Raw genomic sequence first — 27196 nt, forward strand, 5'->3', positions numbered from 1 at the left:
TGATGGGGTATATTCTCCTTGTACAGTATACCATTGTGAATGGTGAGCTTGTTCAGGTGCTTCAGTAGTTTGATCACGCTGCAGGGTTCAGATGCACGCTCACGCCTGTTGGGTCTTTGATGTCTCTGAACGTAGTATAGGGCTCTACTCACAGTACTGTCTTGCTCCTGTAGGCTTAAGAGCTTACTCTGAGGGAGAGCAGTGTGTGGTCTTTCTGTTGTAGCTGAGGAATGGCTGCCCCTTTTCCCAGTACTTGACTCGGGCTACCAGTGCAGTGAGCATCCAAGATAGCTGAGATTTCTTGAGAGATAATGGAACCATGTGTTGAAGGTGAAGGGACTTCATCAGTATTCTCTTCAGGTGAGTCTCCGTCTGGTGGGCTCCCCACTGCTTGGCAGTTGTTGCTTGCTCTGAAGGTGTCTTGTACAGTCCTATTGGCCACTCCATTGACTCGATCTAGGGGCGGTGGCTAATACATGACTGGACGAATGGTTCTTTGCTCAAAGTGTTGGCTATTATGTTCTTAATTCCAGGAACATATTTCAGGTCAAAGCTATATGATGCAAGCTTAGACACCCAACCTTGCTCACATGCATTGATTCTGGGTTTCGTCAGTATGTATGTTAACGTGTTGTTGTCAGTCCAGGCTGTGAAGTGTTGTCCCTTTAGCCAGTGGCAAAACTAGTCACAGACTTCCCACTAGTTCATCTGAGAACGGGAGAGTGTTCTACTGGCAAAAGCCATGGGTTTGGCTATCTTTTCACCCTTGGGTGTTTGAGAAAGCACTCCTCCAATTCCATCAAATTAAGCATCAACAGCAAGAATGAACAGCTCATTGAAGTCTGGGTGAGCTAAGGTCACATTAGTCACCAGGTCTAGTTTCAAGGTCTTGAACACTTCTTGGCACTCTGTAGTCCAGTCAGAAGGTGAGAGCATGACATATGCTGTTTTCGGTTTAGGTTTTCATCCTCTTCTCGCTGTGTTATGTTTGGTTGGCTTGGCTGTGAGTTTGAAAAGCATCTTGGCCTTGGCTGAACAGGTTTCTATGAGGTGTCCATAGTAGAGAACCATTCCTAGGATCGAGCGGATCTTCTTTTGACACGGTGTAATTCCATCAGAGTCCATTAGTTCAGCTTTCTGGACGTTGTTGATGGCCTCAACTTTCTCTGGGTCTGTTTGCACACCATTTTCACAGCTGATGTGACCGCGAAATCTGACAGATCTTCTTAATTAAGAAGTGGCACTTCTTGGGAGACAGTTTCAGTTTGTGTTTTGACAGACGAGAAATACCATCTGGAGGCGTTCAAGTGCTAGCTGCTCAGTAGGTGCAAAGACCATTATGTCATCGAGATAGCACAGTTGGCTTGTGAAGTTCTCATCACCAAATATAAACATCATCATGCGCATGAACGTTGCTGGACTGTTCGATTGGCCCTATTGGCCCTAACCTATTGTATTCATGGAGTCCAAACGGTAATGAAAACGCAGTATGCTTCTTGTCCTCTTTTTATTTATTTATTTTATTTTATTGTGGGTGGATCAGCTTAAATATTGAGGATAGATTGTTGCTTCCATCATTGTAATTGTCTGCATTATTTCAAACCCCAAAATGTTTTTTGGGGGTAAATATATATATCCATATACATACATACTGTACATACCTTTATATATATATATATATATATATATATATATATATATATATATATATATATATATATATATATATATATACAGTTGAAGTCGGAAGTTTACATACACTTAGGTTGGAGTCAATTAAACTCGTTTTTCAACCACTCCACAAATGTCTTGATAATAAACTATAGTTTTGGTAAGTCGGTTAGGACATCTACTTTGTGCATGACACAAGTCATTTTTCCAACAATAGTTTACAGACAGATTATTTCACTTATAATTCACTGTATCACAATTCCAGTGTGTCAGAAGTTTACATACACTAAGTTAACTGTGCCTTTAAACAGCTTGGAAAATTCCAGAAAATGTCATTGCTTTAGAAGCTTCTGATAGGCTAATTGGCATCATTTGAGTCAATTAGAGGTGTACCTGAAGGATGTATTTCAAGGCCTACCTTGAAACTCAGTGCATCTTTGCTTGACATCATGGTAAAATCAAAAGAAATCAGCCAAGACCTCAGTTTCCAAACGCCTAAAAGTACCACGTTCATCTGTACAAACAATAGCACGCAAGTATAAACACCATGGGACAACGCAGCCGTCATACAGCTCAGAAAGGAGACGCGTTCTGTCTCCTAGAGAGGAACGTACTTTGGTGCGAAAAGTGCAAATCAATCCCAGAACAGCAAAGGACCTTGTGAAGGTGCTGGAGGAAACAGGTACAAAAGTATCTATATCCACAGTAAAACGAGTCCTATATCGACATAACCTGAAAGGCCACTCAGCAAGGAAGAAGCCACTGCTCCAAAACCGCCATAAAAAAGCCAGACTACGGTTTGCAACTGCACATGGGGACAAAGATTGTACTTTTTGGAGAAATGTCATCTGGTCTGATGAAACAAAAATAGAACTGTTTGGTCTTAATGCTCATCGTTATGTTTGGAGGAAAAAGGGGAGGCTTGCAAGCTGAAGAACACCATCCCAACCGTGAAGAACGGGGGTGGCAGCATCAGGTTGCGGGGGTGCTTTGCTGCAGGAGGGACTGGTGCACTTCACAAAATAGATGGCATCATGAGGCAGGAAAAGTACATGGATGTATTGAAGCAACATCTCAAGACCGCAAATGGGTCGCAAATGGGTCTTCCAAATAGACAATGACCCCAAGCATACTTCCAAAGTTGTGACAAAATAACTTAAGGACAACAAAGTCAAGGTATTGGAGTGGCCATCACAAAGCCCTGACCTCAATCCTATAGAAATTTTGTGGGCAGAACTGAAAAGCGTGTGCGAGCAAGGAGGCCTACAAACCTGACTCAGTTACACCAGCTCTGTCAGGAGGAATGGGCCAAATACTAATTGAGTGTATGTAAACTTCTGACCCACTGGGAATGTGATGAAAGAAATAAAAGCTGAAATAAATCATTCTCTCTACTATTATTCTGACATTTCCATTCTTTAAATAAAGTGGTGATCCTAACTGACCTAAGACAAGGAATTTTTACTAGGATTAAATGTCAGGAATTGTGAAAAACTGAGTTTAAATGTATTTGGCTAAGGTGTATGTACACTCCCAACTTCAACTTTATACATAAACATACATATATATACACATATTAACACTGCTCAAAAAAATAAAGGGAACACTTAAACAACACAATGTAACTCCAAGTCAATCACACTTCTGTGAAATCAAACTGTCCACTTAGGAAGCAACACTGATTGACAATACATTTCACATGCTGTTGTGCAAATGGAATAGACAACAGGTGGAAATTATAGGCAATTAGCAAGACACCCCCAATAAAGGAGTGGTTCTGCAGGTGGGGACCATAGACCACTTCTCAGTTCCTATGCTTCCTGGCTGATGTTTTGGTCACTTTTGAATGCTGGCGGTGCTTTCACTCTAGTGGTAGCATGAGACGGAGTCTACAACCCACACAAGTGGCTCAGGTAGTGCAGCTCATCCAGGATGGCACATCAATGCGAGCTGTGGCAAGAAGGTTTGCTGTGTCTGTCAGCGTAGTGTCCAGAGCATGGAGGCGCTACCAGGAGACAGGCCAGTACATCAGGAGACGTGGAGGAGGCCGTAGGAGGGTAACAACCCAGCAGCAGGACCGCTACCTCCGCCTTTGTGCAAGGAGGAGCAGGAGAAGCACTGCCAGAGCCCTGCAAAATGACCTCCAGCAGGCCACAAATGTGCATGTGTCTGCTCAAACGGTCAGAAACAGACTCCATGAGGGTGGTATGAGGGCCCGACATCCACAGGTGGGGATTGTGCTTACAGCCCAACACCGTGCAGAATGTTTGGCATTTGCCAGAGAACACCAAGTTTTGCAAATTCGCCACTGGCGCCCTGTGCTCTTCACAGATGAAAGCAGGTTCACACTGAGCACATGTGACAGATGTGACAGAGTCTGGAGACGCCGTGGAGAACGTTCTGCTGCCTGCAACATCCTCCAGCATGACCGGTTTGGCGGTGGGTCAGTCATGGTGTGGGGTGGCATTTCTTTGGGGGGCCGCACAGCCCTCCATGTGCTCGCCAGAGGTAGCCTGACTGCCATTAGGTACCGAGATGAGATCCTCAGACCCCTTGTGACACATATGCTGGTGCGGTTGGCCCTGGGTTCATCCTAATGCAAGACAATGCTAGACCTCATGTGGCTGGAGTGTGTCAGCAGTTCCTGCAAGAGAAAGGCATTGATGCTATGGACTGGCCCGCCCGTTCCCCAGACCTGAATCCAATTGAGCACATCTGGGACATCATGTCTCGCTCCATCCACCTACGCCACGTTGCACCACAGACTGTCCAGGAGTTGGCGGATGCTTTAGTCCAGGTCTGGGAGGAGATCCCTCAGGAGACCATCCGCCACCTCATCAGGAGCATGCCCAGGCATTGTAGGGAGGTCATACAAGCACGTGGAGGCCACACACACTACTGAGCCTCATTTTGACTTGTTTTAAGGACATTACATCAAAGTTGGATCAGCCTGTAGTGTGGTTTTCCACTTTAATTTTGAGTGTGACTCCAAATCCAGACCTCCATGGGTTGATAAATTGGATTTCCATTGATTATTTTTGTGTGATTTTGTTGTCAGCGCATTCAACTATGTAAAGAAAAAAGTATTTAATAAGATTATTTCTTTCATTCAGATCTAGGATGTGTTGTTTAAGTGTTCTCTTTATTTTTTTGAGCAGTATATATACATACAGTCATGGCCAAAGGTTTTGAGAATGACACAAATATACATTTTCATTTTCTGCTGGCTCAGTTTGTATCATGGCAATTTGCATATACTCCAGAATGTTATGAAGAGTGATCAGATGAATTGCAAGTAATTGCAAAGTCCCTCTTTACCATGAAAATGAACTGAATCCCCCAAAAACCATTTCCACTGAATTTCAGCCCTGCAACACAATGACCAGCTGACATCATGTCAGTGATTCTCTCATTAACACAGGCGTGAGTGTTGACGAGGACAAGGCTGGAGATCACTCTGTCATGCTGATTGAGTTCGAATAACAAACTGGAAGCTTCAAAATGAGGGTGGTGCTTGGAATCATTGTTCTTCCTCTGTCAAGCATGGCTACCTGCAAGGAAACACATACCGTCATCATTGCTTTGCACAAAAAGGGCTTCACAGGCAAGGATATTGCTACCACTAAAATTGCACCTAAATCAACCATTTATCGGATCATCAAGAACTTCAAGGAGAGCGGTTCAATTGTTGTGAAGAAGGCTTCAGGGCGCCCAAGAAAGTCCAGCAAGCGCCAGGACCATCTAAAGTTGATTCAGCTGCGGGATCGGGGCACCACCAGTACAGAGCTTGCTCAGGAATGGCAGCAGGCTGGTGTGAGTGCATCTGCACGCACAGTGAGGCGAAGACTTTTGGAGGATGGCCTGGTGTCAAGAAGGGCAGCAAAGAAGCCACTTCTCTCCAGTAAAAACATCAGGGACGTACTGATATTCTGCAAAAGACACAGGGATTGGACTGCTGAGGACTGGGGTAAAGTCATTTTCTCTGATAAATCCCCTTTCTGATTGTTTGGGGCATCCGGAAAAAAGCTTGTCCGGAGAAGACAAGGTGAGCGCTACCATCAGTCCTGTGTCATGCCAACAGTAAAGCATCCTGAGACCATTCATGTGTGGTTGCTTCTCAGCCAAGGGAGTGGGCTCACTAACAATTTTGCCTTAGAACACAGCCATGAATAAAGAATGGTACCAACACATCCTCCAAGAGCAACTTCTCCCAACCATCCAGGAACAGTTTGGTGACGAAGAATGCCTTTTCCAGCATGATGGAGCACCTTGCCATAAGGCAAAAGTGATAACTAAGTGGCTTGGGGAATAAAACATCGATATACCTTTATTATTCTCCACAAATCCTACCACCCCTCCTCTAATTGGAGAAAACTAATAAACAATAACACTTAGGCTTCTACCTTCAGTTTATGCATACTATACACATTTTACAGACATTATCTATTTTACAATAGTTATATTTTGCTTGTTTTTAGTCCTGACCTTCCTATTTTTCTTATGTCCATCCAGTTTGACTTCTATTTGTAACTGTGCTATTTCACAAAAGTTCTGAACCTAAACTCAGCAAAAAAGAAGCATCCTCTCACTGTCAACTGCGTTAATTTTCAGCAAACTTAACATGTGTAAATATTTGTATGAACATAACAAGATTCAACAACTGAGACATAAACTGAACATGTTCCACAGACATGTGACTAACAGAAATGGAATAATGTGTCCCTGAACAAAGGGGGGGTCAAAATCAAAAGTAACAGTCAGTATCTGGTGTAGCCACCAGCTGCATTAAGTACTGCCGTGCATCTCCTCCTCATGGACTGCACCAGATTTGCCAGTTCCTGCGATGAGATGTTACCCCACTCTTCCACCAAGGCACCTGCAAGTTCCCTGACATTTCTGGGAGGGAATGGCCCTAGCCCTCACCCTCCGATCCAACAGGTCCCAGACGTGCTCAATGGGATTGAGATCCGTTCTCTTTGCTGGCCATGGCAGAACACTGACATTCCTGTCTTGCAGGAAATCATGCACAGAACGAGCAGTATGGCTGGTGGCATTGTCATGCTGGAGGGTCTTGTCAGGATGAGCCTGCAGCAAGGGTACCACATGAGGGAGGAGGATGTCTTCCCTGTAACGCACAGCGCTGAGATTGCCGGCAATGACAGTCCGATGATGCTGTGACACACCGCCCCAGACCATGACGGACCGTCCACCTCCAAATCGATCCCGCTCTAGAGTACAGGCCACGGTGTAACGCTCATTCCTTGGACGATAAATGCGAATCCGACCATCACCCCTGGTGATACAAAACCGCGACTTGTCAGTGAAGAGCACTTTTTGCCAGTCCTGTCTGGTCCAGCAAATATGGGTTTGTGCCCATTGGCGACATTGTCTGTTTAGGACCTGCCTTACAACAGGCCTACAAGCCCTCAGTCCAGCCTCCCTCAGCCTATTGAGGACATTCTTAGCACTGATGGAGGGATTGTGCGTTCCTGGTGTAACTCGGGCAGTTGTTGTTGCCATCCTGTACCTGTCCCGCAGGTGTGATGTTCGGATGTACCGATCCTGTGCAGGTGCTGTTTCACGTGGTCTGCCACTGCGAGGACGATCAGTGGCCATCCTGTTTCCCTGTAGCACTGTCTTAGGCGTCTCACTGTACGGACATTGCAATTTATTGCCCTGGCCACATCTGCAGTCCTCATGCTCAGTCCTCAGTCCTCAAGTTATTTGGATTTTTACGAATGATCTTTGAAAGACAGGGTCCTGAAAAAGGGATGTTTCTTTTTTTGCTGAGTTTATATAGATTTTACAGACCGCGTATGTTTTACATTTGTTAACTTATTACTCCCACCATTCAGCTCCATTCAACCCCTCCCATCTATCTCTTACTGACCACTTCAGGATAGGGGGCAGTATTTTCATGTTCGGATGAAATACGTGCCAATATTAAACTGCCTCCTACTCAAACTCAGAAGCTAGGATATGCATATTATTATTAGATTTGGATAGAAAACACTCTGAAGTTTCTAAAACTGTTTGAATGATGTCTGTGAGTATAACAGAACTCATATGGCAGGCAAAAACCTGACGAAAAATCCTACCAGGAAGTGGAAATCTGATGGGTGGACTCTTTTCAAGTCATTGCCTATCGAACACACAGTGACGTGGTAATCATTGTGCACTTCCTAAGGATTCCACTAGATGTCAACAGTCTTTAGAAAGTTGTTTGAGGCGTCTACGATGAACAGAGACTGAATGAGAAGGCTGGGAAGTTGTAGACCCAGGGAAGGACATCAGTTCATTGGCGCGCATTCACGTGAGGAGGTAGCTCTGTTCCAAAACATTTTTCAAGACACTGGAACCATTCGGTTGGAATATTACTGAATTTTCACATTCTAAAGGCCCTAAAGATTGATGCTTTACAACGTTTGACATGTTTGAACGAATGTAAATAGATTTTGTTTTTACTTTTCGTCGTGAAACTTTTGGCGCGCTTCCTACATTTGGAGTAGCTGAACTGAACGCGCAAACAACAAGGAGCTATTTGGACATAAATTATGGAGTTTATCGAACAAAACAACATTTATTGTCGACCTGGGATTCCTGGAAGTGCCTTCTGATGAAGATCATCAAAGGTAAGTGAATATTTCTAAGCTATTTAATATTTTAGATGACTCCAAAATGGCGGCTATCTGTATTGCCTAGTGTATTTTTCTGAGCGCAGTACTCAGATTATTGCAAAGTGTGCTTTCCCAGTAAAGTTATTTTGAAATCTGTCAATGCGGTTGCATAAAGGAGATGTTCATCTATAATTCTTTGAATGACAGTTTAATATTTTATCAATGTTTATGACGAGTATTTTTGTAAATTGTAGTGCTGATTCACCGGAAGTATTGGAGGCAAATGCATGTATTGTGTAACATGATGTCCTAGGAGTGTCATCTGATGAAGATCGTCAAAGGTTAGAGCTTCATTTAGCTGTGTTTTGGTTTTTTGTGATGCATGTAGTTGCTTTGAAAATGGCTGTGTGGTTATTTGTGTCGATGTACTCTCCTAACATAATGTAATGTTTTGCTTTCACTGTAAAGCCTTTTTGAAATCGGACAACGTGGTTCGATTCAGGAGAAGTGTATCTATAAAATGGTGTAACATAGTCCTATGTTTGAGAAATTGAAATGATTAGATTTGTGGTTTTGAATCTGGCGCTCTGATTTTTCACAAACTCGATCCCACTTACGGGATCGGTGTCAGTAAGAAGTTTTAACACCATCCATTTTGGATTTCTATTTGCCATATATGTTTCAACTGTGCTGTGATGCTTCACAAAATTACTGAACCTTTCTATTGTCATAGTTTCAACAGACTGTAAATTAAAGAAACATTTTTGCTAAAATAATTATATTATTGATCGATTGAAATCACCCAATATTGCTCTCTGCAGCGTTAGTTCTAGGTAAATGTTGCAATTCTTCAGCCATTCCTGTACCTGTGACCAAAAACGAGCTACATATGGACAGTACCAAAATAAATTATCTAATGACTCTGCCTCCTCTTAGCAAAATCTGCATAGCTGGGAAGATTGTATCCCCCATACAGTGAGTTGCGAAAGTATTCACCCCCTTGGTATTTTTCCTATTGTTGTTGCCTTGCAACCTGAAATTAAAATTGATTTTTTGGGGGTTTGTATCATTTGATTTACACAACATGCCTACCACTTTGACAAGAAATAAGACAAAAGAACAGAAAACTTGAGCATGCATAGCTATTCACCCCCCCCCCCCCCCAAAAAAAAAAGTCAATACCACCATTTGCAGCAATTACAGCTGCAAGTGTCTTGGGGTATGTCTCTATAAGCTTGGCACATCAAGCCACTGGGATTTTTGCCAATTCTTCAAGGCAAAACTGCTCCAGCTCCTTCAAGTTGGATGGATTCCACTGGTGTACAGAAATCTTTAAGTCATATCACAGATTCTCAATTGGATTGAGGTCTGCGCTTTGACTAGGCCATTCCAAGACATTTAAATGTTTCTCCTTAAACCACTCGAGTGTATGCTTAGGGTCATTGTCCTGCTGGATGGTATACCTCTGTCCCGGTCTCAAATCTCTGGAAGACTGAAACAGGTTTCCCTCAAGAATTTCCCTGTATTTAGCACCATCCATCATTCCTTCAATTCTTACCAGTTTCCCAGTCCCTGCTGATGAAAAACATCTCCACAGCATGATACTTCCACCACCATGCTTCACTGTGGGTGGGGATGGTGTTTTCAGGGGGATGAAAGGTGTTGGGTTTGCACCAGACATTGCGTTTTCCTTGATGGCCAAAAAGCTACATTTTAATCTCATCTAACCAGAGTATCTTCTTCCATATGTTTGGGGAGTCTCACACATGTCTTTTGGTGAACATCAAATGTGTTTGCTTATTTATTTATTTCTGGCCACCCTTCCGTAAAGCCCAGCTCTGTGGAGTGTACGACTTAAAGTGGTCCTATGGACAACGCTGTGCAGCTCCTTCAGGGTTATCTTTGGTCTCTTTGTTGCCTCTCTGATTAATGCCCTCCTTGCCTAGTCTGTGAGTTTTGGTGGGCGGGCCTCTCTTGGCAGGTTTGTTGTGGTGCCATATTCTTTCCATATTTTAATAATGGATTTAATGGTGCTCCGTGGGATGTTCAAAGTTTCGGATATTTTTTTAGAACCCAACCCTGATCTGTACTGCTCCACAACTTTGTCCCTGACCTGTTTGGAGCGCTCCTTGGTCTTCATGGTGCCACTTGCTTGGTTGTGCTCCTTGCTTAGGGGTGTTGCAGACGCTGGTGGCCTTTCAGAACAGGTGTATATATACTGAGATCATGTGACACTTAGATTGCACACAGGTGGACTTCATTTAACAAATTATGTGACTTCTGAAGGTAATTGGTTTCACCAGATCTTATTTAGGGGGTTGATAGCAAAGGGGGTGAATACATATGCACGCACCACTTTTACGTTTTAATTTTTTTTTTTTAAAACAGCTTATTTTTTTAATTTCCCTTCACCAATTTGGACTATTTTATATATGTCCATTACATGAAATCCAAATAAAAAACTATTTAAATTACAGGTCGTAATGTGACAAAATAGGAAAAACGCCAAGGGGATAAATATTTTTGCAAGGCACTGTATATATAACATTCTATTTGTTGCAATAATTTTGTATAATAATTTAAATAAAAAAATTCTAAGTTTGGAATCCAGCGTCGTTATGCATGTCAATTCATGAACCATGTGCCATGGAATCGGTACATCGATGTAATGAATACTCAGGGAGAAAAAAGTGTAGAGTCACATGCAGAGTGCGGCAGGTGTTTATTTCACCTTTGCAGAAGGCAGGAATCATGGTCACAGGCAGGCAATGGTCATACACAGGTAGGCAAACAGGCAGGTGAATCAAACCTAGGAATGAAGGCTATAACTGGTTCTTACAAACAAGCTAGGAAAAGGCTTAGAAGAGTCAAAACGAATAATACCTCAAAGGCACAAACAGAATGAACTGAACTAAATAAGGAGCTGATGAGAACAGGTGAGTAACCAACACAGGTGAAATCAATGAACAAAAATTAAAGACAGGGCTACGTTCAAGAACACAAAGAAACAGGGCTATGTTCAAGAACACAACGAAACAGAACACAAGGTTGCCTAAGGAAATAAATACAGAACCTTACAATCGAAAATCTCTTCCCAACTATTTTGCAATTTATACGGCACAGCTGTCAATGTTTTGGTCCATAAATGAAACTGGTCCATATTTTTAGTTATCACAATTTTCTTTAACCATTTTTTGTCTTTAGTGCAGGGCTGACAGACAAGTTCCTTACTTTTCCCCCCTTCCACTTGCCTCTTCCATTTTTGTATTAATGCTGCAATTAGTTGGTTGTAATTTTGGGTAGAGCAGACATTTCCATATGTCTGTGTTAGCTGCATGTGTGAGATAACTCCACCAGTCCTATTTATGATATAATTTACAAAGATTAAACCTCTTTTTTTACTATCGAAAAATGTTTTTGTTTTTTTATCAATTAGTATATTTCAGTTTAACCACAATATTTGTTGTATTATTTGTTCTGTTTTTTCAGGTGGATTAAACTGAAATTGCAAACAACTTCTAAGGCTTGTTTAAAAAATAACGATATTTTGGAGATGATTTCGTATTCAAATAATGGAAAGTGAGCAGTTGTAATCTGAATAAAGGGGAAAAGGCATTTCTTGAACATGGGATGAGACATTCTTACTAATTTACTAGAGAACTAGTTCGGATTTAAGTATAACTTTTGTGTGACTGATGCCTTTAGTGAGAAGTCTAATGCTTTAATATTTAATCATTACTGCCCTCCGAATTCATATTCATTATATAAATAGGCCCTTTTAATTTTGTCTGGCTTGCCATTCCAAATAAAATTGAATATTTTTTGTTCATATAATTTAAAAAGCAGGTCACTAGGTGTAGGCAAAACCATAAGCAAATAGGTAAACTGTGATATAAAGAGTTAATCAGGGTGATTTTTCCACAAACAGACAGGTATTTTCCTTTCCATGGTAGCAATATAGATATTTATATTCCTTCTCTTTTAGCCAGGTAAATACTGATTGTCTTTTCTTATTATCTGCTAGGCCATTACAATTATAACTGGCTATACTTATTTCACCAATTACCATAATGAGACACAAATTTCAATTCTATTTATCATAATATATGTTTGTAAACGTACCATTAAATATTAACATGATGATTGAGTGTCTATATAGCTGTACCATGATATTTGCATTGCTACTAAGTAAACCTCTAATTTGTCCCCACTTTCCCACTCGCTAAAACCCAGGTGTGTAAAACAGGTGTGTAAAATATACTGTCAGTTCTTCGAATTCTCTGTGCCATTTTGAAAAATGACATTTTTGTTGTCAGGGATACTATTGCTGTAAAGCTTGCATCAGGACTCACAATCTTCCATATAATCAGTGATAGTGTTGGGAGGTTTACTCTCATGATCTGCACTGTCCTCACCTATGCACAGTCCGGTTAGTTTCCCTGCTGCATCTGAGTTGTGGTTAGTTTTGTCTCTGGACAGTTGCGTATGGAATGGTGAGCTGAATGACACTGCAAACACAGCCTATTCTCACGACAATGAGTGAGAGCAGAGTGAGTGCAATCTTTGCACACAGAACATGGTGTGGCATTCAGACCTTTAGTCTTGGGTAGATTACTAGCAGTCCGTTTCCCTGAGTTCTGAGCTGGGCTAGAGCCACGCAGAAAGACCTCTAGCATATCAATTACTCTCTCTGGGCAGAGTGATCTGACCTCTTAGGTTGCTGTGGCTCCTGTATATCTGCGGAAGGGACTGAAGTGGAACTAACCTCAACTGTATTCACTGTGATTCTCTCACCTGTTACTCTGTGTACTTTTGTAGTGGCTTTGAAGCTCATCTCTGCATGGAAGTCGTTTAACACGTCTTGTACTTCATGTGCAGACCACTTGTCAATTGCTTTTGGCTCTGAACATGAAGGCTAGTTCTTTGCTTGGGCAGCTCCTGATGAACATGCGTGTGATGTCCGTGCTAAGATCCTCATTTGCCTTACCCTGTTTCTTCAGGCCTTCTGTAGCAGTGTCTGCTGCACTGTTCAGTCTTAGCCAGTATTCATTTGGGTCCTCCTGTTCTTTGGGTAGAGTCGTGTAGAAATCTTGGAGTGAGATATATAAGTATTGAATGCAGCTGGAATGCTTCCTGAGGAGATTATAGATGGCATCTGGGTTAGCTAGAATGTCAATGTCACTATTGCTGATTCTGATTTTGACTACATCTTTTACTCTTTCCCTTGAGATGGATGAGAATCTCTTCGGCCTGTTCCTCTATTTTCATGTGTCCCTTTTTAATGAAGTTTCTCCTGGCCTCTTCCCATTTATCAAAGGTAATTGTGTCTGATCTCTCCCCGCTAAAGGAAGCTGGTTCTTTGACTTTTCTTTGGGTGACTACTTGGACTTGGGAGAAGTATAGAACTTGGCTAACTGGAGGGTCAGGTCTGTGTCTTGGTTAACTTTGGCTAGTGGCTGTAGCTCCTGTTGGACTACTAAAGCTGAAGTGCATGATAATGCTATCAGCTAGCTGCTGTCCTATCTGTTGGACCTATGGTACCCATCTGGCCTATTAGCATTGCATCATCATTGTGTTAAGAGTGGAGGTGCTAACAACCTGGGGCCTAGGTGAGTTGACTGCATGATGACCATGAGATGCTGCATTGTCCCCACTGACTAAAGGAACTTCCCCTACATTTTCACTACCATTGACATCACCACTGTCACATCCTGACCAGTAAAATGGGTTGTTTGTTATTGTAGTTTGGTCAGGGCGTGGCAGGGGGTGTTTGTTTTATGTGTTTCGGGGTTTTTTGGTTTATGTTCTGTGTTGGTATATTTCTATGTTCGTTCTAGTTTTTCTATTTCTATGTTTAGTTTATTGGGTTGACCTTCAATTGGAGGCAGCTGTTCCTCGTTGCCTCTAATTGAAGGTCCAATTTAGTAGGGGTGTTTTTCTATGGGTTTTTGTGGGTAGTTGTTCCGTGTTTAGCTGTGTGCCTAACAGGACTGTTTCTCGTCGTCGTTTTGTATTAAGTGTTTGTTTTGGTTCTCTTCGTAATAAAAAGAAGATGAGCATACACATTCCCGCTGCGCCTTGGTCCCATCTTTACGACGTATGTGACAACCACACACGCTAGGACTACCTGTTGGGAAAGGAATAGGTAACCCCAACACACCCCTTCTTTACCAACATTGACAGGTGTAAGCAGATCTGAACAACCAATACGGTTGAAACTCATTGTAGTAGTTCAAAATGAAAGTAAAAAAAAAACGTATAGAATGACAGAAATAACTGAGACAGAGGACAGTGTTGCATCAACATTACAGCTTGTTGTGTTTCTTCTCGTTGCCTGTACTCTAAGAAGATAGGACAGCTCCCAGTTCGATGAGGAACACCAATCTTGATTGATGATCCGGGTCATGGCACCAATGTGACCTTCCTGGTCCCGTCCCTCAAGTTAGTGAGTCAACACAGAAAGGAGCAATGGATGGAGAGTTCATTTATTTCCAAAGCTGCAATGATGGGACACACACAGTATGGATGAATGGTCAGTAGTCGACGGGATATAAATAGCACTCCCACAGCAATTCTCCATAAATCTGCTATATATTATACTAACAAAAAAAAATATCAAAATGTCTATCAAAGTCATTGCGATTGTATAGTGGATTTAACTAATTTACTAGAATAAAAACATAGTTTCCATGTGTAATATCATATTTGGAAGGAGGTGGAGCACCACAAGTTTAAGACCATGCTTAGCCATTGTTCTCCCTCTTTGTCTGGTTTTAACAAGAGAGTGGTCACCGTTGTTAGATACTGTTTCCTTGGTTTATTTGGCGAGGGCTACGGCCAAACAGTAGCCTGTGTTGAGTTTGGTTTATAAACCGGGAATTCGTAAACGCAATCCTCTGTCTGGACATTTGTTCATTTTCAATTTACTCACAGCAATTCTCCATAAATCTGCTGTGGATTACTCAGAATCCCATAATTTTATCACTGTGTGTATTAGCCAATGTAGACCCACTAAACTACCAGGAGGTGGCATAATAACAATTTTCTGCAGGAATTTAACAATTTAATTACTATGTTACACTGAGAAGAGCGAGTAGATGGAAGAAGCAATTATACAACGATCTAGCTGCTATGAAAATAAACTGTGTTCGCGTGTGGTCAGGGGTGTATTCATTCTGCCCATTCTGTTGAAAAACCTTTCTTAAACAGAAGCAAACTCAACGAAACTGGGATAAACGTACCTGCATTTGTGTAATAGAAACTCTCGTTTGCAACTGTTGGACTAATGATTACACCCTAGATCAGCTAGATGCAGGCAAGATTGTGAAAGGTGGTATTGAATGTGTCATTGTCTGTCACCTTGATAACTCAAATTACTCTTGGCCTGTGCACCTACGTTGTAAACTTTCATTCATAGGTTAGGTTGTAGCAACCTCATGATGGGTATAGGGGAAATTTGCGTATCATGAAGTAGCCTAAACCTATCCATGTTACATTGAGCTGGGTGAATGGAATATGAATGACACTCATCCAATATGCTGTAATATAAATATGGCCATGCTAATATATTTTTTTAACGTCCTCTCTCATAAACAGCACCGACCGCCAAATAGGTCACCATTTTGGCTATTGAGAAGACAATTTATGTGTCTGGGTGGTTATCTTTCCAATCACATTTGTCCCAGTCTTGTCTGGCTGTATGGTTGTAGTGAGAAAGTGTTTGCGCTTGTGTGTTTGCTCTTGTGTGTTTATGTGTCTGTCAGAATATCTGAATATTGTCAGTGGTGGGCTATAATTAAAAGCTGTTACCTAGGGCTTTGTGATGCTATTTCCATACCTACAGCGACCTCAAGTGGTAATAATTGATAATAGTTCTACAACATCATACAACATTCGGGTAGTTCAACAATAGAGAACTTGAACAGATCTTACGTTTCTTTTGCACACACTCAAACATTTCTGAAACATTCATTTCTGGTTAGTTATACAATCTATTTAGAAACTCTTTATTCCTTTAACCTTATTCTCAACCGGCTGGTAGAGCATGGGTTGACAATGGATTTAGAAGTGGATATGAACATAATCTTCACTTGAACTTCATTGGTTAACTACCCCAGCCCTCCTGCATCAGTTCGGAAACCCTGGCCTGTAAAATTATGTCTATAATAGTACTAAAAAACAACACAATGTAACTCCAAGTCAAACACACTTCTGTGAAATAAAACTGTCCACTTAGGAAGCAACACTGATTGACAATACATTTCACATGCTGTTGTGCAAATGGAATAGACAACAGGTGAAAATTATAGGCAATTAGCAAGACACCCCCAATAAAGGAGTGGTTCTGCAGGTGGTGACCACAGACCACTTCTCAGTTCCTATGCTTCCTGGCTGATGTTTTGGTCACTTTTGAATGCTGGCGGTGCTTTCACTCTAGTGGTAGCATGAGACGGAGTCTACAACCCACACAAGTGGCTCAGGTAGTGCAGCTCATCCAGGATGGCACATCAATGCGAGCTGTGGCAAGAAGGTTTGCTGTGTCTGTCAGCGTAGTGTCCGGAGCATGGAGGCACTACCAGGAGACAGGCCAGTACATCAGGAGACGTGGAGGAGGCCGTAGGAGGGCAACAACCTAGCAGCAGGACAGCTACCTCCGCCTTTGTGCAAGGAGGAGCACTGCCAGAGCCCTGCAAAATGACCTCCAGCAGGCCACAAATGTGCATGTGTCTGCTCAAACGGTCAGAAACAGACTCCATGAGGGTGGTATGAGGGCCCGACGTCCACAGGTGGGGGTTGTGCTTACAGACCAACACCGTGCAGGACGTTTGGCATTTGCCAGAGAACACCAAGATTGGCAAATTTGCCACTGGCGCCCTGTGCTCTTCACAGATGAAAGCAGGTTCACACTGAGCACGTGACAGATGTGACAGAGTCTGGAGACGCTGTGGAGAACGTTCTGCTGCCTGCAACATCCTCCAGCATGACCGGTTTGGCGTCGGTCAGTCATGGTGTGGGGTGGCATTTCTTTGGGGGGCCGCACAGCCCTCCATGTGCTCGCCAGAGGTAGCCTGACTGCCATTAGGTACCGAGACGAGATCCTCAGACCCCTTGTGAGACCATATGCTGGTGCGGTTGGCCCTGGGTTCCTCCTAATGCAAGACAATGCTAGACCTCATGTGGCTGGAGTGTGTCAGCAGTTCCTGCAAGAGGAAGGCATTGATGCTATGGACTGGCCCGCCCGTTCCCCAGACCTGAATCCAATTGAGCACATCTGGGACATCATGTCTCGCTCCATCCACCAACGCCACATTGCACCACAGACTGTCCAGGAGTTGGCGGATGCTTTAGTCCAGGTCTGGGAGGAGATCCCTCAGGAGACCATCCGCCACCTCATCAGGAGCATGCCCAGGCGTTGTAGGGAGGTCATACAGGCACGTGGAGGCCACACACACTACTGAGCCTAATTTTGACTTGTTTTAAGGATATTACATCAAAGTTGGATCAGCCTGTAGTGTGGTTTTCCACTTTAATTTTGAGTGTGACTCCAAATACAGACCTCCATGGGTTGATAAATTGGATTTCCATTGATTATTTTTGTGTGATTTTGTTGTCAGCACATTCAACTATGTAAAGAAAAAGTATTTAACCTGTTGGGGGTAGGGGGCAGTATTTGCACGGCCAGATAAAAAACGTACCCGATTTAATCTGGTTATTACTACTGCCCAGAAACTAGAATATGCATATAATTATTGGCTTTGGATAGAAAACACCCTAAAGTTTCTAAAACTGTTTGAATGGTGTCTGTGAGTATAACAGAACTCATATGGCAGGCAAAAACCTGAGAAGATTCCTTACAGGAAGTGACCTGTCTGACAAGTTCTTGTTCTTCTTAGCTCTCTTTAATGAAAACTGAGGATCTTTGCTGTAACGTGACACTTCCTACGGCTCCCATAGGCTCTCAGAAGGCGGGAAAAAGCTGAATGATGTAATTCCAGCCACTGGCTGAAAAACATTAGCGCTTTTGTTAAGTGCTCTATCAGAGGACAATGGGACGGAGGCGCGTGCACGAGTCGACCCCATGTTTTTATTTTCTCTCTCTTTGAACCTAAACTCGCTTTCCCGGTCGGAATATTATCGCTTTTTTACGAGAAAAATGGCATAAAAATTGATTTTAAACAGCGGTTGACATGGTTCGAAGTACGGTAATGGAATATTTAGACATCTTTTGTCACGAAATGCGTCGTGCGCGTCACCCTTATTTACCATTCGGATAGTGTCTTGAACGCACGAACAAAACAGAGGATATTTGAACATAACTATGGATTATTTTGAACCAAACCAACATTTGTTATTGAAGTAGAAGTCCTGGGAGTGCATTCTGATGAAGAACAGCAAAGGTAATAACATTTTTCTTATAGTAAATCTGACTTTGGTGAGGGCTAAACTTGGTGGGTGTCTAAATAGCTAGCCCTGTGATGCCGGGCTATCTACTTAGAATATTGCAAAATGTGCTTTCACCGAAAAGCTATTTTAAAATCGGACATAGCGAGTGCATAGAGGAGTTCTGTATCTATAATTCTTTAAATAATTGTTATGTTTTTTGTGAACGTTTATCGTGAGTAATTTAGTAAATTCACCGGAAGTTTGCGGGGGGTATGCTAGTTCTGAACGTCACATGCTAATGTAAAAAGCTGGTTTTTGATATAAATATGAACTTGATTGAACAAAACATGCATGTATTGTATAACATAATGTCCTAGGGTTGTCATCTGATGAAGATCATCAAAGGTTAGTGCTGCATTTAGCTGTGGTTTGGGTTTATGTGACATTATATGCTAGCTTGAAAAATGGGTGTCTGATTATTTCTGGCTGGGTACTCTGCTGACATAATCTAATGTTTTGCTTTCGTTGTAAAGCCTTTTTGAAATCGGACAGTGTGGTTAGATTAATGAGAGTATTGTCTTTAAAATGGTGTAAAATAGTCATATGTTTGAGAAATTGAAGTAATAGCATTTCTAAGGTATTTGAATAACGCGCCACGGGATTACACTGGCTGTTGAGTAGGTGGGACGATTTCGTCCCGCCGACCCTAGAGAGGTTAATAAGATTATTTCATTCATTCAGATCTAGGATGTGTTATTTTAGTGTTCCTTAAATTTTTTTGAGCAGTGTATTATCTCAGAATGTAGTCTGAACATGTGGGAAAGATTGTGGAAGAACCTCATGAGAGCCAGTCATAGCCAGTCATAGCGTTTGATGGTTTTTGCAACTGCACTTGATGAAACTGATGAAACTGAATATCCAACACAACACTGGAACTCTTCCAAGTAAAGGTAAGCTTTTGGTTTTACAAATTCATTACCACTGGAGGCTGCCAGTGTAAGTGCTAAATTGCTTACTGACTGTACACTGTAACGCTGCTGCATGAGCACAGCCGAGAGCTGCCCAGTGGCACGAACCTCTCAGACGAGCTAAACTACTTCTATGCTCGCTTCGAGGCAAATAACACTGAAAAATGCATGAGAGCACCAGCTGTTCCGGACGACTGTGTGATCACGCTCTCCGCGACCAATGTGAGTAAGACCTTTAAACAGGTCAACATTCACAAGGCCACAGGGCCAGAAAGATTACCAGGACGTGTACTGCGAGCATTAGCTGACCAACTGGCAAGTGTCTTCACTGACATTTTTAACCTCTCCCTGTCCGAGTCTGTAATACCAACATTTTTTAAGCAGACCACCATAGTGCCTGTGCCCAAGAACACTAAGGTAACCTGCCTAAATGACTACCGACCTGTAGCACTCACGTCTGTAGCCATGAAGTGCTTTGAAAGGCTGGTCATGGCTCACATCATCACCATTATCCCAGAAACTCTAGACCCACCCCAATTTGCATACCGCCCCAACAGATCCACAGATGATGCGATCTCTATTGCACTCCACACTGCCCTTTCCCACCTGGACAAAAGGAACACTTATGTGAGAATGCTATTCATTGACTACAGCTCAGCGTTCAACACCATAGTGCCCTCAAAGCTCATCAATAAACTAAGGACCCTGGGACTAAACACCTCCCTCTGCAACTGGATCCTGGACTTCCTGATGGGCCACTCCCAGGTGGTAAGGGTAGGTAACAACACATGCGCCACGCTGATCCTCAACACAGGGGCCCCTCAGGGATGCATGCTCAGTCCCCTCCTGTACTCCCTGTTCACTCATGACTGCACAGCCAGGCATGACTCCAACACCATAATAACATTTGCCGATGACACAACAATGGTAGGCCTGGGTCCTGACGGCAACGATGAGACAGCCTATAGGGAAGAGGTCAGAGACCAGGCCGTGTGGTGTCAGGACAACAACCTCTCCCTCAACATGATGAAGACAAAGGAGATGATTGTGGACTACAGGAAAAAGAGAACCGAGCACGCCCCCATTCTCATCGACGGGGTTGTAGTGGAGCAGGTTGAGAGCTTCAAGTTCCTTGGTGTCCACATCACCAACAAACTAACATGGTCCAAGCACACCAAGACAGCCGTGAAGAGGGCACGACAAAACCTATTCCCCCTCAGGAGACTGAAAAGATTTGGCATGGGTCCTCAGATCCTCAAAAGGTTCTACAGCTGCACCATCGAGAGCATCCTTGGGCTGCAGGTAGCCTAGTGGTTAGAGCATTGGGCCAGTAACCGAAAGGTTGTTAGATCGAATCCCTGAGCTGACAAGGTAAAAATCAGTCGTTCTGCTCCTGAACAAGGCAGTTAACCCACTGTTCCTAGGCCATCATTGTAAAGAAAAATGTGTTCTTAACCGACTTGCCTAGTTAAATAAAATAAAAAATATGACATCTGCTCGGCCTCCGACCGAAAGGCACTACAGAAGGTAGTGCGAACGGCCCACTACGTCACTGGGGCCAAGCTTCCTGCCATCCAGGACCTCTATACCAGGCGGTGTCAGAGGAAGGCCCTAAAAATGGTCTAAGACTCCAGCCACCCTAGTCATAGACTGTTCTCTCTGCTACCGCATGGTAAGTGGTACCGGAGCGCCAAGTCTAGGTCCAAGAGGCTTCTAAACAGCTTCTACCCCCAAGCCATAAGACTCCTGAACATCTAGTCAAATGGCTACCCAGACTATTTGCATTGCCCCCCTCCCCCTCTTTACACCACTGCTACTCTCTGTTGTCATCTATGCATAGTCACTTTAATAACTCTACATACATGTACATACTACGTCAACTAAGGAACACCCCAAATTGCGCAGCGAAATTGCACCCTTCTCACATCAATGGATGGGATAGTTTTAATAAGAGCCCTGGGAAGCCCCTGGGGGGATGCTGGGTAAATTAGTCTAATGATGGTCCTCTATGATTTGCCCCTCTGAGCAACGGGAGCTAACAATGAGCGGGGAGAGAGACGTGGGACAGGGGAAAAACAGGTGGATCATAACATAACCAGGGGTTGAAACTGGTTAACCTCTATGGGCTAGGTGGGACGCTTGCGTCCCACCTACTCAACAGCCACTTTAAGCCTGTGGCGCGATTTTCAAAACCTTAAAAATCCTATTACTTCAATTTCTCAAACATATGACTATTTTACAGCTATTTAAAGACAAGACTCTCGTTAATCTAACCACACTGTCCGATTTCAAAAAGGCTTTACAACGAAAGCAAAACATTAGATTATGTCAGCAGAGTACCAAGCCAGAAATAATCAGACACCCATTTTTCAAGCCAGCATATAATGTCACCAAAACCCAGAAGACAGCTAAATGCAGCACTCACCTTTGATGATCTTCATCAGATGACAACCCTAGGACATTATGTTATACAATACATGCATGTTTTGTTCAATCAAGTTCATATTTATATCAAAAACCAGCTTTTTACATTAGCATGTGACGTTCAGAACTAGCATACCCCCGCAAACTTCCGGGGAATTCGCTAACATTTTACTAAATTACTCACGATAAACGTTCACAAAAAGCATAACAATTATTTTAAGAATTATAGATACAGACCTCCTCTATGCACTCGATATGTCCGATTTTAAAATAGCTTTTTGGTGAAAGCACATTTTGCAATATTCTAAGTACATAGCCCAGGCATCACGGGCTCGCTATTTAGACACCCGGCAAGTTTAGCACTCACCATAATCATATTTACTATTATAAAAGTTTGATTACCTTTTGTCTTCGTCAGAATGCACTCCCAGGACTGCTACTTCAATAACAAATGTTGGTTTGGTCCAAAATAATCCATCGTTATATCTGAATAGCGGCGTTTTGTTCGTGCGTTCCAGACACTATCCGAAATGGTAAAGAAGTGTCGCGCGCATGGCGCAATTCGTGACAATAAAATTCTAAATATTCCATTAGCGTACTTCGAAGCATGTCAACCGCTGTTTAAAATCAATTTTTACGCCATTTTTCTCGTAGAAAAGCGATAATATTCCGACAGGGAATCTCCTTTTCGGCAAACAGAGGAAAAAAATCACAAAGGCGGGGGCGGTCGGGTCACGCGCATAAGCCCAGAGTCCCTTGATCGGCCACTTGAGAAAGGCGATAATGTGTTTCAGCCTGGGGCTGGAATGACGACATTCTGTTTTTTCCCGGGCTCTGAGAGCCTATGGAAGACGTGGGAAGTGTCACGTTAGAGCAGAGATCCTTAGTAAAAGATAGAGATGGAAAAGAAGTTCAAGAAATAGTCAGACAGGCCACTTCCTGTAAAGGAATCTCTCAGGTTTTGACCTGCCATTTGAGTTCTGTTATACTCACAGACACCATTCAAACAGTTTTAGAAACTTTAGGGTGTTTTCTATCCATATGTAATAAGTATATGCATATTCTAGTTACTGGGTAGGAGTGGTAACCAGATTAAATCGGGTATGTTTTTTATCCAGCCGTGTCAATACTGCCCCCTAGCCCTAACAGGTTTTAAGGGGTACAACCGGAAAATAACGAAAAAAAACCCTGAAAATAAATACACTACCGATCAAAAGTTTGGGGTCACTTAGAAATGTCCTTGTTTTTGAAAGAAAAGCACATTGTTTGTCCATTAAAATAACATCAAATTGATCAGAAATACAGTGTAGACATTATTAATGTTGTAAATTACTATTGTAGCTGGAAACGGCAGATTTTTTATGGAATATCTACATAGGCGTACAGAGGCCCATTATCAGCAACCATCACTCGTGTGTTCCAATGGCACTTTGTGTTAGCTAATCCAAGTTTATCATTTTAAATGGCCAATTGATCATTAGAAAACCCTTTTGCAATTATGTGAGCACAGCTGAAAACTGTTGTTCTGATTTAAAGAAGCAATAAAACTGGCCTTCTTTAGACTAGTTGAGTATCTGGAGCATCAGCATTTGTGGGTTCGATTACAGGCTCAAAATGGCCAGAAACAAATAATTTTCTTCTGAAACTCGTCAGTCTATTTTTGTTCTGAGAAGTTAAGGCTATTCTATGTGAGAAATTGCCAAGAAACTGAAGATCTCGTATAACGCTGTGTACTACTCCCTTCACAGAACAGCGCAAACTGGCTCTAACCAGAATAGAAAGAGGAGTGGGAGGCCCTGGTGCACAACTGAGCAAGAGGACAAGTACATTAGAGTGTCTAGTTTGAGAAACAGACTCCTCACAAGTCCTCAACTGGCAGCTTCATTAAATAGTACCCGCAAAACACCAGTCTCAACGTCAACAGTAAAGAGGCAACTCCGGGATTCTGGCATTCTAGGAAAGAAGGCAAAATAAACTGTTTTCACTATTCAGTAGGAGAGAGGTAATCAAAGTAGAGGAGAGAGTTCAAGCAAATATTTAAAAAAATATGTAACTGAATGAATGAAAGAGTACCACTTTGTATGGAATAATTAAATAGCCAGTGCTTGCTTTCCCCTCATTCTGTTTTTAAATGTCCACATATATGTAAAAATCCTGTATAAATAAGTAATAACCCATCCAATCAATACCTTAGAACATTTAAAGTAATGGAATGTTTAAGATCTGGAGTGTTGAGATATTGTGCTAAGCTCTCACATTCTGCAAAGACAGATCCTGTTGGACTGTTCAATCCCTCTGTGAGCTTTATGTAGAGGAGCCTCTGGCATAAACTGTCTCAGAGATTGAGAGATCGTACAAATAAAGGCCTTTATTTTGACTGTTTTTTAAAGAGCAAACAAGACAGAACATGTAACAACAACTATCTATAGCTAGGAGTGCCCTTTCACGTACAGTCTATACATCAAAAACATTCTGTCGCTCACAAAAGGGCAGGTTGCCAGAAATAAATTGTGTTCATGTAATCTCACTGACAAACAAACAGTGGTCTTCCTCAGAGATCAATACATTCTTAGAAATGGTCATAAAATAATAAATGAATGGGTTTGACTCTCATAGAGCCATGTTTAAACAGTCTGTCCAAGAGGATCAAAATGGTTGCCAATGGTTAAACTGATGATGGCCTGAGGCCGAAACGTTTGTGATTTGTTTTCACTTTCATTTATGCACTTTCTTGCACTCTGATTTTTTGGGCACCATTATGTTTTAATAAACATTCAAGCCTCGGTTTTGGATGTTTAGTTTTTTTCGACAGTGTGCGAGCCTCCATCTCTTCCAGTATTCTTATTTTGACTCCGACACACCTGGAAAATATACTGCTCAGTAGTAAGTACCTTAAAAGAGCACAGATGGCCTTATCATTTTTGCCAATGGTTAGAGGAAAGCCAACAAACATGTAAGTCTACTTTATTATTAGGGTATGTGAAGGGAAGTATAATATTTTTCTACTGGCTTCCCCATAATGTCCGTTGCAGTGTGTGTCAGGGTGTGGGATCTGTCAGTGAGTAAGAAAAGACTTAATGACAGCACGCAGCCGCCGGTGACCCAGTGCCAGCACGATGGGCGAAATGGCGATGAAGATGCTGTTGGCAAAGCGAGCTATAACCGGGAGAAACGTGGCTGAAGATCCTTTATAGTAGTTTAAGTAGTTGATAGAGATGATGCTAGTTCCCCAAGACACAATGAAGAGGATGGTGAGGGCTAGAATCACCTGGCGAGAGAGGGAAGGTAAGGAAAGAAAATACTGTGAAACTATTTACCTGTTTTCGTCCTCTCTTAGCATGACGGTCATAAAAGATTCTTTATAAAAACTCTGTGTATTGAAAACACACCAGGATCATAAACACCTTAGTAATCCAAAAGCTATTTATTTTTTTCCACATTCCTCATTTTTTATGACAATAACAATGTTACAGGTCCAAATCACGTGTTGTACTTCTTTCCATCCACAATAACCAGGCGGCAGGCCACACACAACAAGCCATCATTCTGAATCATTCCAGTCTCTCTCACCTTGGCAGCCCGTCTCTCAGCCGGTATCCTCTTGATGACGGGCGCGTCCTGGGTCATGTGTGCTGGGTTACGGGTCCTGCCGTGGGTGTAGAGTGTGTAGAGGGAGCCCAGGTTGGTGATGGCCATCAGGATGACAGGCAGGATCTCGTGGATCACCATGGAGGTGGTGGTGTAGGCCAGGGTATCGTAGCTGGATGGGAAGTTCCACACACAGCCCAGCAGGGGGCGCGTGGTGCTGCTGACCAACATCAGGGTCTGGAGGGGAAGAGAGAAGAGGGTAGAGGAGACAGAGGACAGCAGAGAGGAGAGAGGAGAGAAAATTAGAGGAGATGGGGAGGGGGGAGATAAGGCAGAGAAGGTTTTTTTAGACAATTTCTCACAACTTAAATAATACACATCACCTATTGTCTACCTCTGTGCTTCTATTATATCAGGGTCCTACCTCTGTGCTGTTCTTGTTCCCCTTGGTAGAGTAGATGTGTGCAGGTATAGCATAGATCAGGTTGAGATACCAGATGAGGCCCAGGCTAATCAGAAGGGTCTTGGGGGGTCTGCGGGGCCCGTGAACAGTCCGTGAGGGAGGGGCCACGCGCCTCAGTGTCTGGAAGTGGAAAGCACTGAGGAAGAGTGTTGACCACACGTTGACTGAGCGAAGCCACACCCACACCCCCATCAGGACGTGACACCCATCTCTGGAAGTGTTCAGCTAGAGAGAGAGAGCTGGGTGTGAGGTTTTATGTGTGTGTACACTATAGTGCCGACCTGAACAATGCTCTTATCAGTAAGTATGGAATGGTATATTGTCAGATTGCTTTCTTTTCACATGGCATATCTCTAGTTACAGACCACACCACCCTCCATAACCCTTGCATTTTAAACTACGATTCCTCAAAGACCAGCTCCAATATCTCAAATTCCAAATTCCAACCCTTTACTTAGAGCCCAAACCACACACAATACCCTTACTTGCCTCCCCATTGTCTCAAGCACCCACATACAGCCCTCATTCTTCATGGCACCCCCTACCACAGTGCCCGACCCCTGTAACAGTCCCATCCAGCTCCTTACCTCCAGCCCCAGGTCAGAGATGACCAGCAGGATGTTCCTCAGCAGAGAAAGGAGCAGGTTGGAGAGGGCCATGTTTATCAGGATTATGTCTGAGTTACGTCCTCCGCTGGGGTCTTTGAATACGCTCTCACTAATTACACCAACCACCGTGGCGTTACCCACAATACCCAGCAGGACAAAGATTATGTAGAGGGCGTTCTGGAAGGGATACCTGTTGACACCGAGACCCACACCCACTGGCTCCAACTCTTTCAACTCCGGCATTGGGGTCTCCATCTCAGCTACTGAATTAGAGTTAGAGTTCTGGCTAGAATACTCTTCAGTCTCTCTGCATCCTAATCCAGGGCCCTGTTTTCTCAGTTTCTTCTAAGAGTAGTTATATTCCAGTAACTGTCTGCAGCCTCTAATCCCCTGCTAGATGTTTTATTCCAAATATGAACAACTCTTGGTCATAGATACAAATCCACAGCAAAATAGATATTGATTGCTGCCCAT

The 27196-nt window shown here is 42.8% G+C and overlaps 1 protein-coding gene across 1 annotated transcript; it reads right to left on the minus strand.

Moving 5' to 3' along the window:
* Window positions 1–25118: 25118 nt before the first annotated feature.
* Window positions 25119–26965, minus strand: LOC106583056 (olfactory receptor class A-like protein 4). The gene is made up of 4 exons (XM_014166837.1): window positions 26702–26965; window positions 26076–26339; window positions 25634–25888; window positions 25119–25331 (listed from the first exon to the last, which is right to left on the minus strand). Exons 1-4 carry the CDS (start codon window positions 26963–26965, stop codon window positions 25119–25121), a joined length of 996 nt encoding a protein of 331 aa, XP_014022312.1.
* Window positions 26966–27196: the final 231 nt, after the last annotated feature.

This window comes from Salmo salar, chromosome ssa22 (genome assembly GCF_905237065.1).
Source record: "Salmo salar chromosome ssa22, Ssal_v3.1, whole genome shotgun sequence".
NCBI lineage: Eukaryota > Metazoa > Chordata > Actinopteri > Salmoniformes > Salmonidae > Salmo > Salmo salar.